Source organism: Varanus komodoensis, unplaced genomic scaffold (genome assembly GCF_004798865.1).
Source record: "Varanus komodoensis strain SLA01 unplaced genomic scaffold, ASM479886v1 scaffold33, whole genome shotgun sequence".
Taxonomy (NCBI): domain Eukaryota; kingdom Metazoa; phylum Chordata; class Lepidosauria; order Squamata; family Varanidae; genus Varanus; species Varanus komodoensis.
In genome coordinates this window covers 5,192,662-5,209,453 of record NW_025335817.1, presented here as the reverse complement: position 1 = coordinate 5,209,453, position 16,792 = coordinate 5,192,662, and the positions used below count along the sequence as shown (strand labels likewise).

General features: G+C 48.8%; 1 protein-coding gene across 2 annotated transcripts in view; it reads right to left on the bottom strand.

The window, feature by feature from the left end:
• Nucleotides 1-16,792, bottom strand: part of LOC123027615 (tropomodulin-2) — a 45,471-nt gene that overhangs the window by 20,764 nt on the left and 7,915 nt on the right. Inside the window, exons 1-3 of one of the 2 annotated variants that reach the window (XM_044438589.1) lie at nt 16,741-16,792; nt 5,257-5,449; nt 3,893-4,049 (exon numbers count right to left, since the gene is read on the bottom strand). In XM_044438589.1, the coding sequence (XP_044294524.1) occupies nt 3,893-4,049; nt 5,257-5,382 (283 nt within the window). In that variant the 5' untranslated portion in view covers nt 5,383-5,449; nt 16,741-16,792. The remainder of the gene's footprint in view (nt 1-3,892; nt 4,050-5,256; nt 5,450-16,740) is intronic. The other variant, XM_044438588.1, reaches the window with a different exon arrangement.

Below are 16,792 nucleotides of genomic sequence, written 5' to 3'. Positions count from 1 at the left end.
TGGCAGTCACGACTTGGAACTTTTTAGGTGGTACAGTGGTGTAGTGGAATAACACGGCTACAGGGGCAGGGACTTGCCCTTTATTTTGTGATGCCCCAAAATGGTGGATTTTCCCTTCCCCAAGATCATCCCTCTTCCAAAACTGCTCCTAAAAATGAGAAGTGAAAATGGAGGACCCCAGCAGTACCTGAGCACATGTGAGCAGGTTCGGTGAGGGGGTTATGGTGAATACACAATAACCCTCCTATAGAAAAGTTCTTAAAGTAGTTGGTGGTAACATGAGATGGGGCAAGATCCTGCACACTCAACCAGCTTGCCACAGGGAGTAGCTTCCAATGCAAACCAGGTTTCCATTTTATTCTTCATACGTATTTGTTTTAACATGTACACCTGCTCTCCGTACCAGCAACTAACATCAATAAAAACCACACCTTACCATTGAACAATAGCATCAATCATTCCCATTTAAAAATAAAAAGACCAAAACAGCAGACAAAGAAAAGGGAGAACAAAAGAGCCTAGTTTAGGAGCCTGAAAACATCAACATCAGAAAGGCTGCCAAAACAAAAGCTTACTTAGTTGGTTCAGGACCAGTGAGATCCAGCCATTCTGGCTGCCACATTTTGAGTTAGCTGATGTTTTCAAACATGGTTCAAGGGCAGCCCCAGTAGAGTACAAGGCAGTAGCTTGAACAAGAGGACCACTGTGGTCTACAAGTGCCTACAGCTGAGGAATTCTTATTGCATCTGAAACCCATACATAAGCACATTTCAGTTCAGCTTTGATGAATCCCATTGCCTTGGGGTTGAGATGCAGGTGGATTTGGGCCTCTCCTAAGCTGGATTTGGCACCATCCCCATGGAAGACAGCCTGATTAGAGCATTAACAGATGCTGCCCGAAAATTAATTTGCTCTGCCCCAGCTTGGGGATGCTATTTAGTCACCATCACAGAACGATCCTATGCAAATCGGCTCAAAAGTAGGTCCAATCTGACATTGTTCCTTTCAGCTACAGAAGAAATAGATTATTGGAGAAGCGCATTTGGCCATATGTCCCGTGTCTATCCTAGGCACCCTTACTCAAATGGGTCCCACTCGATAGCCTCGCGCCTGTGTGAGTGTCTACTTGGCTATTTTTTAAACAGCTGGCACACTGCTTCTGTTCTCCCATTTCTTTTAAATATTACATTGAATGTTTTCAAATGCTGGCCAGTTTTGTTTCATGTAGCCCATTCTTTAGATTTTCCAGAACATGGCATTTAACAAGGAGCAGTTTTATACCCGTTCAAAGCAATGCAAGTCTTCACCCAGAAAAGCCAAATATTTCCCAGCTCTTCTCCCTCAGTCAGTTGCCTTAAAGTCAATTTCTCCATTTCCAGCCAAGGGATGGTCTCCTGGCTGGAAATGCCATGTGAGCCTTCAAGGGTTGGGAGGGGCCAGGCCTCAGTCATAGCTTTCCGAGCAAAAGGTCCCAGGTTCGATTCTTGGCATCTCTCGTCAAAAGTAAAGTAGGACGGATCTTAGGCACTGGGCATCAGAGACTTTGTACAGCTGCTGCTGCTCCGAGTAGACCATACTGAAGCAAATGGACCAACGGCCTGAGGCAGCTTGATGTGTTTATAAGAAATGTAACCTTTCAGGCTCTTGGAGGTCATCCAGTCCAACCCTGTACTCAGTATAGGATGGGGTTCCAGGATCTCTTCCAGGCGGCTTCCTACCCTAGCCAGGAATCAAGATCCAAATGGGATTGATTTTGACCCATGATATTTAGCTCCTTGTGCAGAATACAGCTTTCATTGGCTACTAGTTCTGATGGCCACTTGCTACCGCCAGTAACAGAAGGAGCAGGCATATATACCCCAGTTACTCGAGAACAAGGACAGAGGCGGCTGTTGTCCTCCTTGTCGGATTCCATAGGTGAGAAGTTGGCCGTTGTGTGGACAGAATGTTAGGCCAGCCCTGGTAGTTGCAGGCCTTCAGAGGTGTTTGGACCGCAACTCCCAGCATTCCCATCTGGTACGGTCATTGACTGGGAACCTTGGGTGTTGCAGTCCAAATGTGCCTGGAAGGCGCAAGGTTGGGGAAGGCTGGGCTAGACTAAATGGACTTTGGCCTGATCCAGTACGCCTCTTATGGTCACACACACACACACACACACACACACACACATATATATATATAGAGAGAGATTTTTCATAATTTCCAGACGTAGGAGCTCACCACAGAATGACAGCTTCCAAAGGAATGCATCAACCATACTTCATCTCAGAAAGTATGAAATAAGCTCTAAGAAGCCAGGAGCATCATATTCCTTTCCAATTCTGCCAACTCCCTGTAAAGCATTGGAATTTCTGTTTTCTGTCTCCTTCCTCCAGCTTATTTCACAACATAATCGAAACCGTACAGCTGGATTTATACATCTCCCCACCCCCTGAAACTGATTTTCATCTTTTTGACCCAGCTGGTTGCCAGTGGAGAGTTCTTTCTGGGCAAGAATTCCCCGGTGAAGCAATTTGTTTCACGCAAATGTCAAAAGAGCTGGCTCGGAGAGAAAGCAAGAAATAACGCTCGGCAGCCTTTTCTGGGAAGAAACAGATGACTGGCTTTGCAGACTGCGTCTGTGGCATTCCCCCTGCCCCACTGAAGTGACACATCCAACCTGGGCACAATTCCAGTCAGTAAGATCCGATGTGTGCGCAGTGGATTTGCTTTCTTCTAAAGGCTCCAAGTCCTGCCAGTTCACTCTCCCCACTTGCCTTCAAAAGTAGGCGAGTGCACTGCCCCCCCCCCTTCAAACAGAGGATCGTCCTCTGTAAAATCATCATCGGGAGGCATCATCGCCCTAACTCTGCAAGATCATTCCTTTATGCTAGGTACCATCGAAAGGAATGCAAGCACCGTCTGCTCCAAGCCAAGTGGAAAGCGAAGGCTTGAATTGGTGCATTTGTACAAAATTGCTGTTGTTTTTTAATAGTACAGTTGGAAGGGGCCAGAGGGCCTTTGGCTCCAATCCCCTGCTAAGTGCAGGGCACCAAACTGAATCATGCCTCTCAGAGGAAATCCCAGTTTCATTTGGAATGCCATTAATGTAGTTTGGCTCCCACTGATGGCTGGAGATAGACAGTAGGTGGGTTAGGGCTGGAGTCCTTCCATCCAGTTCAAGATTCCCCTGGTGTTGTGGGGCGGGGGGTGAATTTCAAGTAAACCTGAAAGAAGGAGATGCCCTTTTGCCATTTTGAGGGGGCCACCATGCTGAAGGAAGGCTTTTCCGCAGACAAGGCACTTGGCTGGCTAGAGAAAAAGAGTACAATAAATATTCGGGAGGACGTGTTTTCACAAACTGAGCATTAAAAGCCTGTGGCCTGGCATTGCTCTTCTGATGCCTGGCTGACTGCAGCAAGAGGCCACACAGTGAGTGCAAAGTGTGCCATTCTATTTGTTTATTTATTTATTAGAACGTTTCTAACAAATAAATTAATAAAGCATGACAGAAGCCATGCTTCTGTCCTGCCAGGCTGCAGCTCAGGGGTCCCAGCAGGGCTCCATTCGGTGCAGAAGCGGCCGGCGTTGATGATACCAGACTGGATGCAGCAGGACAGCACAGCAGAAGGTGGCTTCTGGCGTTCCTACGGATGTACATTTTCCTGAGAGTTTCAACCAAAGGGAGGCTCATGGATTGAATAAGGAAATAATTGTTTAGAGAGCTGAAATCAAAAGATCTCAGTTTGAGATCTGGAGGACTTTGGATGCTTCTGGACAGGGCTTGTGAGGGGCCATTGCTCAAGTGGTGAAGCCAATGTTTGGCACATAGAAAGTCGCAAGTTCGATTCCCGATATCTGCAGGAAGAGGAGTTGAGAAAGAATCTGCCACTCATGAAGGCAAACAGCTTACCTTTCTTTTCTCCAGTAAAGGGCACAAAGTCTTCTCTGTCTTGGTGCTCCAGGGCTTGTTTTTCCAGGTAGGACAGCAACCGCTCCCTGTCAAAAGGTCCCGTGGCAGGTTTACTGGTCTGGTCCTTCTGTCGGAAGCCTGCTGGCAGAAGTGCATTCTGCCGAAGTAGACAGGAAGAGATAGTAGCCAGTTCTTGAGCTTAGGAAGGCACATAAAGGCAAGTCTGACCTGGAAAGCAGCTCATCCTTTACACTGCCTGACTTTACCACCAAAATAATTCATGAACTAGCGTCCTCCCTTCACACATTCAAAGCCACAGAGCTTTCCTGCAAAACATTCTTGATTGACCAAAGCATTTTCCAATCACCCAGAAGGAATCTATGAGCATTCACAGAGTGTTTCATTGAACCCAATCTAGTAATTACTTCTAGGAACTCTCCTTATGAGTATTTGTGGAGCCCATCCTTTTGGGAGGGGCCTTTTGGAAATGAGCACCCTCCTCTCTGTACACCAAGCATCTAACTGAGCCATCCTCCTCTGCCAACGTCGCATCATGGGGTCAAGAACTGTGCCCGCCTTGTCGATCTCTGAGAAACTGTCCTGCTCTGCGCCCTCTCCTGCTCAGTGGACATGTTGGCCACTCCCAGAGGCTGCCTGTGCACCTGGGGAGTCTGGCCTTGAGATAAGCACCCCTGCCTCACTCAACATCTGGAACTGGCCCCCAGTCCAAGCCCACCCCCCCCCCGGCTTTTCCTCTGAGTCCCAAGCAGGAGGCCTTGAAAATGCATGTCTCTCTCACTCCAAACACCCGTGGCATCAGCCCAAAACACAGGTGTAAATTCTCCCTAGGAGTGGAACCACAAGCCTCCTAAAGCAGTCAACCTCTGTTGCAAAGGAAGGGCAAACACCACCAACCAGAAGGCTGAAGTCACACAGCCCCTTTCCACCACATTCACTGCCACCTTCATACGTGGCGAAGCTGTGAGCACATGCCGGTGATTTTCCAGCCGGATGGCAATGTGGTGGTCGGCAGGGAGATGTAAGGCGACTATCCCTGTAGTGACAAAGAGCATAATTTTGCCTGTTGTTTTCCATTCCTTTCCTTTCCTCTGTGTGTGTGCACACATGTGCAGCTGACCTCCCATGCTGTGTCTAGGGAAATCTGGGGAGAAGAAGGTGGCTGCTGGGGACATTTGCCATCCTTCCTCCTTGTCAGGATCTGGGCAGCTTCAGCGCTCCCCCTGCTGGCCAAGTACCCGAATAGCAGCCCTGGTAGCTGCAGGACTAGCATCTGCCACCTGAGGCCACTGCCCCATTCTGCCCAATGGCAGGGCCAGTCCTGACCACTGTCATTCAGTACACACCTCCGGATCCAAGTCGTCAAGAACATTCTCCAGCTGTTTCAGTTCATCTTCGGACAATTTGCTGAGGATCTCATCTTCGTTGATGTTCTTGTATTTCTCTAGCTCTTTCCGAAATGGGACCGACATGGCTCCTTCTCAGCTGGTTCCTTTAAGGCTTACCTGTCAACCATTCAAGAGCCAGTCTGATGAACACCTGTGCAGAAAGAGACTTTATCAGCATTCTCTATGATTTTAAGTTCAAGTGCAGAAATAGCCCTTTGGGGAAGGCTGCTGCATAAAACAAAATCCTATTGCCAATTCTGAGGTCTGCCAGATGTGACTAAAACATGCATCACCCCCAACCAAAATAGTCAATAGTCATCTGATTTGTGATAATGGGAGTTTTAGTCAAGCCATCTGGAGGGCAATGAGTGGGAAAGGCTAAGAGATAATGTAAGGAGATGAGATGAGATATAAAAGCCTGTACGTTTTTAAGTGTTCAAGGCAACAACCCTGAAAGTTTTATTTCCCCCCATATTCCCGATGGGGTGATTGAGAGACAGAATGAGAGATGCTTTCTAAAGGCTTCCTGACTCATAGCTTGGCTGCTTCACCATTTCTCATCACCTTTCTTTAAGAGCTAAAAGGAGCCTGTGCTCCATCTGGAAGTGTTTTCAATTCCGATGCAGGTCTGGCAGAAAATTATATAGTACACTCTCACACACCAAAGAATTTCTCATAGTAAGCAACTTGTGACAAGAAAGGTGTGTGAATGTATCTCTCTGGGGGTGAAAAGCAAGCAGTGGCCACTTGGAGTTCTGCATCATGAGCTGCAGCTCCTCCATGTGGTGAACCAGGGGACTGCAGGGGCAGCTTCTCAAGGAAGGAGCCCCCGACCCTGGACTGACCCCGTCCTCCCAGGCTGACCATTGAATCCACCTGAACAAGGAGGAGTATAACAACTTTCCTGTTGCAGGTGGAGATTTTCTTCTGGCATGGTCCTGGATCTTTGGTTCTGCCTCCTAACTCATCCTTGGTTCTGACATGGTCTTGATTCCTGGTTTCTTCCATGGGTCCAGGCTCATCTCAGACTGCCATGCATCTCCCACCCCTGATAGCCTAATCCAGAATGGGATTGTGGAGTGGGAAGGCAGCCTCTTCCCTGGACCGTTTTCCTGACTCGCACCCACTGCCCCACCCTGCAGCGGCTCACGACCTAAAGAGGAGTAACTCCTATAAATGCTTGCAGGAGACTCAAAGAACCGGTGATACATCCACAGATGTGCGATGCATTTTCGACACCCTCAGACTTCAGCACCAGTTACCTAACAAAAGTATCTTATTTTGGTTTTATTGTTTTACTGGTTGGAGGTGTGAGGTCCAGGAAAGTTTAACAGATGGACAAGGTTATGCAAAAACCTTGTGCACCAAAGAGAATTAGTATAATCCTTTGCAGTTTGGTGCTGCTAAACACCAACATTAGTCTGACAAATCTGATTTGATCCTTGTTGAAGTAACCCTTTGTCTCTAAAACTTTTTTTTCATTTTAAAGAAAAAATGCCAAAAACTTGACAGCCACACAAGACTATCTGGAGTGAAGATTCAACAACCTATCTAAACTCCGATGTATTTCTGAGCCAACAGAATCAAACTGCTCATTCTTCTAGCCAGCAGACATTTGCAAAGCTGAAAACCCTCTGAGGAGATTAATGCTTTTTAGTAAAGCATTATAAGATTTGAACGTGTTCATTACACTTTAATAATATCTAAATAAGTCCAGGCAAGCTGGACTCAAAGATAAGGAGACCAAGGCACTTGCAGTTAGTGGGGCTTTGAACAACATGCTATGGGAATGAGCCATGGGCTTCGGCACCCCCCCCCCCGTCCTTCCCTCCCATTCTTCCTAGTGACCATGAAGAACCATGGTTTGTTGTTACATTAATCCTGGAATTGTGGCCAACCACAGTTAACCTAATGTTAGCTACAGTTGCAGGCAGCCTTCTCCAATTCAGGGCTCTCCAGCTTCTTCTGGACTCCAATTCCTTTCATCCACAGTTTTCCCCATCTTCAAGAAGCAGGAGGGGAAAGTAAATCCAGGAAATGGCAGAGTAGTCCACCTGACATAAGTGCTGAGTAAGATTCTCATCTATGAAGTAATGGAGTACTAGGAGTCAACATGGTTCTGGCTTAAGAAAGTCATATCTGGCCAAATTTACATGGGTTTTGTTTTTTGATACAGTTACTGGTAGATCATGGGAATGCCGTGGACATTGGATACTTGATTTCAGATAATCCTTCGACAAAGTTTCCCATGGTATCTTTGTTATCAAGGTGAAACAGTGGGGCAGTGGTGTTGAAGTTCTTTTTCTATTGCAGTTCTTTTTCCATCAACCAATGCAGTTTGGATCTATCCTTCTGAAACTTTGCAGGCTTATTGTCTGGGGACACTAAAGAAATGCAAAAATCTTACTGATTTTTTTCTTGAGCTTTTTTTAAACCGACATTTAAAGGCACCTATCTGCTTGAGATTTACCAGGATCCATGTGCTCTGAAGAATACCACCATTTTTCCAAAGAGGGAAAGATGTATAGCCATTTTCAATTTCCAGTTACACTCATCAGGAAGCATAAAGCTTTAGATCTCCAAGTGAGATCCATATTTGGGCCCAGGCTGAATCGGTCCAAGGTGAATCGGTCCCTTTTCCAAATCAGATTCCAAACCAAATTGTTTGATCAGATCACATCCCTACCAAATCCTTGGTGTTGTGTGTAAAGTCAGTCAAAATTTCCTTGGACTGAGGCTGGTTCCATGACATCAATCTCATCCTAGCTGAGCCAAAAGCACTGCCTTTGAAGGGTGAGCACACACACAGGGCAAAAATGTTCCTACGTCTCTAGAGGAGAGAAAGCAAGACCTCCATTTAGCTTCCTGATGTGATCATGAAAGTCCATTCTGATAGGCGATTGTATACCATGATGTCGTCACACAACATTAGAGTAAATGTAATAATAATGGTGGTGGCTACATGATCCCCCAATCATAAAGAGATCCAGAGTCAGCCCCAGTATCATGACAGACCCTAGCAGACCCTTACCTTTAACATTTTCCCAGTGCTCCAATATACAGATGACCAAATCTTGGGCCTACCCTTTAAAATTCCCTAAAGTGCTGCTCTCATAGCATCCCCCTGAGGCATATAGGTAAGGGACAAGTCATCCACCAGGGTGGAAAAGCAGCATCCTGGCTCCCAGTTCAGTTCAACTCCCATTTAAAAGGCAAATCTCTGACTGGTTCCAGTGCTGCTCAAATGCGTTCCATCAATCAATGTCCTACTGTTTGCTCAGCAAAGGGACCCACGTGACTCCGCAGCTGAATGCACATCAGCCCCACACTTTATTTGATGCAGTGAAGAGGAAAAGAAGAAAACGCACGTGGACACACGGAAAAGTTCCAGTGAAACTGCCTTTTAAGAACCTTCTGTGGGCTTCTGCTCTCCATGGACACCTGGTTCACATTCCTTCCCCAGCCCAAGCACAGCTGGAGCTGGAGCTGACTGCAGAACAGTGGTGTTCACTTTGTGGAAGCATGGCTAAAACAGGAAGGAAAAGGATGGACCAGGGTTGCTCTCACAATGTTTCTCCTGTGACGTTCCCAGGAATGAACCTCCAAACCTGGAAGCCAGGCTGTGCCACCAGAGCTGATCCCCAAATCGCACCTCACAGAAGCTCTGTGCAGGTCAGCTGCACATATCAAGTGAGCTGTTTCGACCAGAATGGCTGCTGTTACAGCTGCAGAGCTTTCCAGGGGTGGAAATCTTGGCATGAGGTCCCCGCGTCTCTTTGTGGCCAGCTTTTCATCTAAGGGACTTCCTTCCTCTTTTGATGTTCTTCTTGATCCTCCCCTTTGGCACAGCACTTCAAAGAGGCCAGTATAATATTGTCCATCGCTTGTCCTGCCTCTCCTCACTTCCACGATTTCTCCTGGCTCTCATGTGCTTCTCCTTTCACTTGATATTCTCCTTCCTATGCAGCTTTTATAAAGGTGAAGCATCACTTTTTCCCATCTGAATTCCACGCAACTGCCCCTATACTTTTTAATTATTTCTTGCTTTTTCCCATAGCAAAGTTTGTAAAGATCTTATCTTCATGGGTTTGCATGCAGTTGATTTCATGTTTTATATTGTAATTTTAAGGATTAAATTTCCCATAAACAGCCCAGAGAGCTTTAAAATGTAAATGATGGATTGGCTTTACACATTCCCATTCTCTAACATCTCATGTTCTGCAAATACTTAAATTGTATGCCTTCAAGCAAAAGATTCTGGGTGGGCTTTAGGGAAAAAAGCGCAGCTCTTTGTTTGTTTTAAATAGAACAACTGTGCAATCACAGTCAACACATCTTATAAGAAAGAAATGGCCACATGCATCTCACATCAGTTAAGAGGCACTCTATGGGAAGGGCATCTGAGGACGATTGCAACCCTTGGGCCTGTTCCCACAAGAGAAGGTGGTCCTTCAGTGTTAAACACCCTCACCCCACATCCTCAAAAACGGGCATTCAGCATAGCGTGTTGCTAAACCTGGAGGTGCCATTCAGGTAACCTAGCTAGTGGTCATTGATCTCTCTCCCCTCATCCCTACTTGTTGCGGCAGTAAATTCCACAAGGTGACAATACAATATATGATGAAGTCATGCGGCTTGCTCTGAATCTACTACTAATCTGCTTCACGGGCAATAACCTCTCAGAGACTCAGTTCTGGTGTTAGGGGCATCCTAGTCTCCATCTGCTCCTTGCGCAGATTTCTTGAATGTGGTGATGTCGCTCTGTCAGGAAGGAGGAGGAGGAGACAGACAGGAAGAAAGTTGGAAGAAGAAGCAAACAGAGCTGAGTGACAGCAGGAAAGAGCCGGGAATAACCCAGTAGGGGATCGTCCACTGGGCCTTGGACCCACAGGTCAATTATCCATACACCCCAGCAACAAAATAGACTCCTCTTTTCCTGGTAAATGTGTCATCCAAAGATTTCGTCAAACCTTTTCAGATTAGGCACTCATAGCAAATTACACCACTCAGGAAAGAACAGCCTTCCTCAATCTGGCATGGTCCAGATGCATTAGACTAAAGAACCCATCATCCTCGTTAACGATGCATGGTTGGAGCTGTGGTCCAACACATCTGGAAGGGATCGAGACGGGAAAGGCTGATAAGGAGTTTTGCAGGGCTGTGAAGACCAAGCAGTGTATTGCAGCACAATGGTCCTCGGGAGCCTGTATTTTTCTAGGCCTGGCCTACCACAGTCATCCTTCTCCAAGTTGTCATAGTGCAGGATGACCCTAGTCCATGTACAATCCAGACCACAGGCCCTGTGTTAGCACAGCTGAGGGCAGTTGCACACCAAGCTGCAGAGGCACAATCTACAAACAACAGTCCAGCTCCAACAGGAAAGGCCAGACAAGCATGGATCAAGTTCTAGGGAAATTCCCAAAGCAAGGTCGCAGACCAGTTCAAGAAATCAAACACTGACTAGCACCATGGAGAGTTCCAAGCAGTTCTGCACTGGGAGCCAAACAAACTCGGCTCACCCGTTGCTCCAACAACCAGCAAACACAGACTGAGCCTTAAATAGGATTTGGGCTTCGTAGAGGCTGCTAGCTCCTCTCACTCAGTGCCCGAGGCCTTTTCTCTTAGAGCAGACATGTTTGTTTTCCAAGCTTTGGATAGCATGGAGGCAGGCCTGTGGGGTGACGTGGTGGCTTTAGGAACCGAATATGACGATGCTGCCTTCCTTGGAAGCAGGAGGCTGGTCCCAGGGCCATTCCAGCGGGCCCTAAGGCTGCAGGGACATTGTAGGGATCTCTGAGAAATTCATTTCAGTTTGTTTCTGATCAGGATTTACCCATATCACACCTTCCAAACTGAACTTGCACTCGGACACAATCTGAGGTGGAAACTTGTGCATTTCCAAGGTTGTAATGTGATTTGCAGACCAAATAAAATGCATTCCTACACTTGACAATTGTGCATAAAAAGTACACTTTGAGAAAACGCACCCAAATATGACAACATTTTAATCAAGGGGAGAAGAATCAGTGCTCAAATGACATGCACGTGCTTTTTTTCTTACGAGAAGCAGAACACAAAACTCGCGATCGCATGTGGCCTCGAGTCAGGATGAACTGTGAGACAGAATTCAGGACTTCAGCAAGTTGGAGCGCTGCTCCTCTGCACATCCCTGGTGCAAGTTGCCATGTCCACACCTTCTGGGTTTGGGGGACTATATCCAAGGCTTCTCCTGGGAGGGGAAATGAGAACCCAGGTCTCCAGGCCACGATGAAGCAGCAATCATGATGTTCCTTGCAGGGAGTCGGACTGGTGCAGTGGTGAAAGGGACAATGGCGGCAGGAGATACCCAGGTTTTAAACTCTCTCAGCCACGGACCTCACTTAGGCCTTGGGCCAGGCGCAGCCTAACCAACGTCAAAGGCTTGCGGTCAGGATAAAAACGTGGACAGGGAAAGGCCTGCATACCTCATCCTTTTTTTTAATACAAGAGAGAACTTAAATTTAAAAGGAAGAAAAACTTGCAACGAGTAAATAGGTAACTTCAGTGCAAAAAGATCGCAGGGCTTGTGCAAGGGGAGTTATCTTCACAGGGAAATAGGAGATATGCCAGAGCATTTTCGAGCAGTGTTGTGTGTTCCCCACAAATTATCTGTACAGTAACTGTTTCCATTCAGAAAGAATCCTTGTTTCAAAGAACAATTCAACTAGTGGTTAACCAAGGTCATAATCTTGTAATTGCTTCTTTGGACTCCTACAGGGGGAGCTTCCCACAATGCTGTTTGAGAACCTACAAAAATCATTCCGATATAATACTTCATGGGAATTCAGCTTTACTGAAATGATGGCATCCTGCACACTCCTTAGGAAAAAATTAGTTAATGACCATGCTCATTTACCCCCAGTCTTGTATCATAGGCAATAGATTTGGAGGAGACCTTGGAGGTCCGTCTGCTCCAGCCCCTGCTCAGCACAACCAGTGCGCAACGTTGCTTACAAAATGCTATCCAACCCCTGTTAGATGCCTCCAACAAAGAAGAGCCACCAATTCTCAAGGCAGGCTGCCTCCCTGTTGAACAGCTCTTTCCATAAGGAAGTACCTCAATATTTAGCCGAACTCAATTGCCTTGCCTTCTCCACACGCAGGTTCTAGTACTACCCTTTGGAGTAACAGAGAATACATCTGCTGCAGCTTCTGCAGGACAGCAGATCAGGGGTAAGAGGGTTTGGTCAGGGAAGAGCAGGGGGCCACATTAGGTCCCCAGACAAATTACATCTGGCTCCTGGGCTCCAAGTTCTGCACCCCTAGTCCACCAGGCCACACAGGCCCCCCAAAACACCGTGCTGCTTCAGAAATATTTATTATAGATTTTTAACTCTGGTGGCAATGACTGCCGAGGAATAAATTGCATGCCTGCCTTGCAAACAAATTCATTACCACCCTGGGTTGCTTTAATGCCCAGATATACTGCCAAGGCTGCATGTGATGTTCAAAAGAACGAGGGGCCAAAAATGCAGGAATACCAACTACACCAGATGAGCAATCTTCAGGCTTGTAGGATCTACTGTGTTGTTTTTGCTAGAACTCCAGGTCTGCCCTTCCAAGCGTGGTACAATATACAAGGGTTCTTCAAAAAGTTTCTGCACTTCTGCACACTCTGTTAAGAATTGCACAAATTACATCACTTGTCTACATAGTCACTTTCCTTTGCAATGCATTTTTCCCAGCATTGTACCAACTTTTTATGCCATCAGCAAAAAATACATAAAATAGATTTATAAAATATGAAAGTGCGGAAACTTTTTGAAATCCCCTTGTGCATTCTCTGAGAGAATGGAGCAGAATACCTCTGGGCCATTTGCTTTAGTATCAGAACTGGGCCTCATAGCCTTGAACGCCAAAATTCACTCTTGCTTCCCCAACCCTACAAGGTTTCCTAATCAGAACAGTCTCCTTTGCAAAGCAGGGGTATGGGGAAAGTTGCTTTCCGTGGCTGCTGTTGTTACCCATTTGGCAGCCAGAAAAGCTTGAGCATCTCCTACAAATCACTTTCACTATGTGAGGATTATTTAAAATGCCTAAATATAGCTTTCATCCTTTGAGCATGATTGAGAAAAACCCAAAGTGTGCTCAAGCAGACTGAAAACACTTCAATAACTCTTCAAGAAAGCCCACGGCCCATGATGACTGAGTTAGTACGCTTATCTACATCCAGAGAAGGCATCTCACTCCTGGGCAAACTGCATTGCAAGGGCCCCAAAGATGACTCAAGCACTGAATGTGGATATAAGCTCTATCTTCCAACCAGGCCCTCCATCAATTCTACCTGGAAACCCTGCGCTCCCTCACACCTGGGGGCTTCTCCCTGAGCACACAGAATCATTCATGCAAGGCCAAGAGGCTGGTCCAGCCATGGCACAAAAGTGTCCCCTCGAACCTGCAAATGTAGCTCTTCCAGCATCCCAGAACCATTCCTGGGGTCAGTTACAATTGGGATGGGGAAATTGTAGGCCTCCAGAAATTGTCAGAATCCAGCTCCCATCAGCCACAGCCAGCATGGTCTAAGGCAGGGTTCCACACCTTCAGAGACACCCAACAACACCCCTAAATCTTCCTACGCCCTGCATATTTCAAAATAAAGTGTCTTTTTAATGGAAAGCATTGGGGAAAGTTAAGGTCATCCACTGCCTCATTCCAGCCTCCAGCCCTGCTCGTTCTCTCCCACCTCCTCCTTCGCATTGCCGTTTCCCTGTCCCTCCCAGTGTCCAAACTTGCTTCTTCCTTCCCCACTTTTTTGCTCATGGTTTCTCCTCCTCCTGAGCTGCAGCTCTGCCCTCTGGTGTTGCCCCTGTGTGTCTTGTTTCTCCTTCCTTCCCAGCCTCTTGCCTTGCTGTCCCCCCACCTCTGTAGTTCACCATTGCTTCCCCTCCAGCCTCGAGGCCATGCTCGCTTACTCCCCTGTGCTCCTTTGCCTTGCTACGCACTTCCCCACTGTGGCCTTGCTCTTTTTCCACCTGTATCCCTCGCCGTTTTCCCCTCTCGGCTTCTGGCTTTGCCATCTCACTCCCCACCATTCTGTTTCTTCTCTTCTAGGCCCCTGACCCAACTCTTGCTCTGCGCCTCCAGCCACGAGCCTCCTTACTCCTCTCCCACAAAACCTTCAGCTCGGTTTCAGTTAGCCATGTCCCAGGGCAGCCATTCTGTGACTGTACCTGGAATGCCTCCATGGGAAGCATTTTTCTGGCCAGCCCCAGAGTGGTGTCTCAAATTCTCATGTGCCCACAGGTCCAGAAAGACTGGGGGTCCCTCAGGGATGGTGGCGAATGTCAGTGGACTGGCACTCGTCAGGACAGGCTCCCACGGAGAGCCCCTGAAGCACAGGCAGTCGTGTAGGTTCGTATTTTTATGTGGTGATGGCAGAAGCATTATTCTCCCACTCCTCAAGTCAAGCCTCCCGGAGTGGCTTCTATGAATCCGTGAACAGTCCCTGCCCAAAGGCTTGCAGTCTCAAATGGCAGGAGGAAATATACGCAGGAACTCAAGATTTTCCACAAGATCCTCTTCGAGGGAGAAACGGTAGATCCCCAAGTCAACCAACTGGGCCTTGCAGGCTCGCCAACGTCCACCCAGCCCAGAGCTGCTGTGAGAGTCCCAGCTGTGCTCAGAAGGAGCAGGGCAATATTGGGGGCTGGAGGGTGACAGTCAGCTGACATCACCCCCTGCTAATCAACCCGCACACACACTCCACCTGTGAGGCCTGGCGGCCCTGTGCCGTGGGTTGCGATCCAACATGGCCCAGGCCAAGGTTCCCTGTGTCTGCCTTCAGCAGGTCCAGGGATCTCTCCAAGCACCCCAGGCGTGTGCTTTGGGCCCCTTCAGAATGCCCAATTTCTGCAATGCGTGACTCTCCACAGCCATTCTAATCTGGACATTATTTCTCTTAAGAACATTTTCCTCTAGAGGAGATTCAGCAGAGAGAGGCATTCCATGTGCAAAACATGGACTGCCAGTCGGAAGTCAGGAGGGAGGTCAAAGAAACAGAGAGGAATTTTGCCTCTAGGCACCTTGGCCAGCAATCTGAAAGTGTTCTTGGTTTCTCCTGAACTGCCAGGGCAACTCCAGGTTGTTGCTCAGATTGGGGTGCAGTACTTTTTGATAAAAACAACCACTCCTCTTATCTTGCACACAGCTTCTGGCACACACATCTGGCAGGGCGCATGTTTCTTCGCTCAGCCTGTGCTGATTATACAACTGCAGCTGGATTACAGAGTGGCCATCAAGCAGAGATGCTGCGGAGACGACTGTGTGTGTGCTGGGGGGGGTGGAGGGGGGAGCTGATTTAGCTACCAACTGGGTCCTGTTTAGGGTTGCCATGGTGGTTGTTTCTAAGCAAGCATTTTAATTAACCTGATTAAAACAAAAAATAAAATAAAATGCTGAGAAGGGCTGGAGAGGGGCACTCCAACCAATAGTTTATTTTACTGTTAAATGCCCCGGCATAGAAATAATTATATCTCTGACCCCACCCCTTGCCTCCTCATGTGCTACGCAGAGCAGGGGGAGCAATTCGAAGAGGCCAACTTCTGAGTAAACCATGTGAAGCTGCACACCAGCCGTCCCTGCAGCAGGGCCCCAGGGAAGGATCCAAGGGCACCTGAGGCTGCGCAAGCCCCTCTGTACTTACCCGGGAGCAAAGCCCGGCTGCAAACATGGGCTGACATCGGAGGAGAGACGCGCGGGACTCGGCCTGGCCAAAGGCTGAATGCACCCTGGCGTCAGATGCGCTGCTACATTCAGCAGCTAAAAGAAGAGGGTGCGGCCCCGGTCCTAAAAGCCACCCGTGACCCCGATGCGAGTCCCCCGCGCGTCTCTGCATTCAAGAACGATCGCGCCATTGTGATGGGGCTGCAGCGGCCGGCGCGCGATGCGGGGAGGGGAGCGCGCTTCCCGGCCGCACCGCCCCGCGCCGCGCCGCGCCGCGCCGCGCCTTCCTTGGGCGCGTTCCATCTTGCGGGGATCCGGGAGGCCCCCCGAGAAGCGAGCCCGGACGCCGCCCTCCGCGCTGCCCGCAGCGCCGGCACGACCTGCGCCCCCGCGGCGCCCCGCGCCCGCGGCCTCGGGAGCAAGTGCCGCCGCGCTCCAGCGACGCCCCGCGGGGCACGGGGGCGCCGAGCTTGCGCGGGGCAGCCCGGCGCGGCGACTCCAGCAGGCAGGGCTGGCGCGCCCGGCCAGGCGGCGCGGGAGGATGCTCCGCGTCTAGGCGGCTCCCGACCGAGGCGCAGCGGGGAGGCGAGCGGACCACCCGCTGGCTGCTGGCTGGCAGGCTGGCAGGCTGGCAGGCTGGCTTTCTCACTCCCTGCTGACCCGGGACACCGTCTCCCAAGCCTCCATCCCTAGCCCGGGCAGGCAGCGAGCATCCTGGAGACGGGGCGCGGAGAGGCTTACCTGTCTGTCGGCGGTCGCAGGATGGTGCAGACGCGACTTCGGTGGCCCGCCC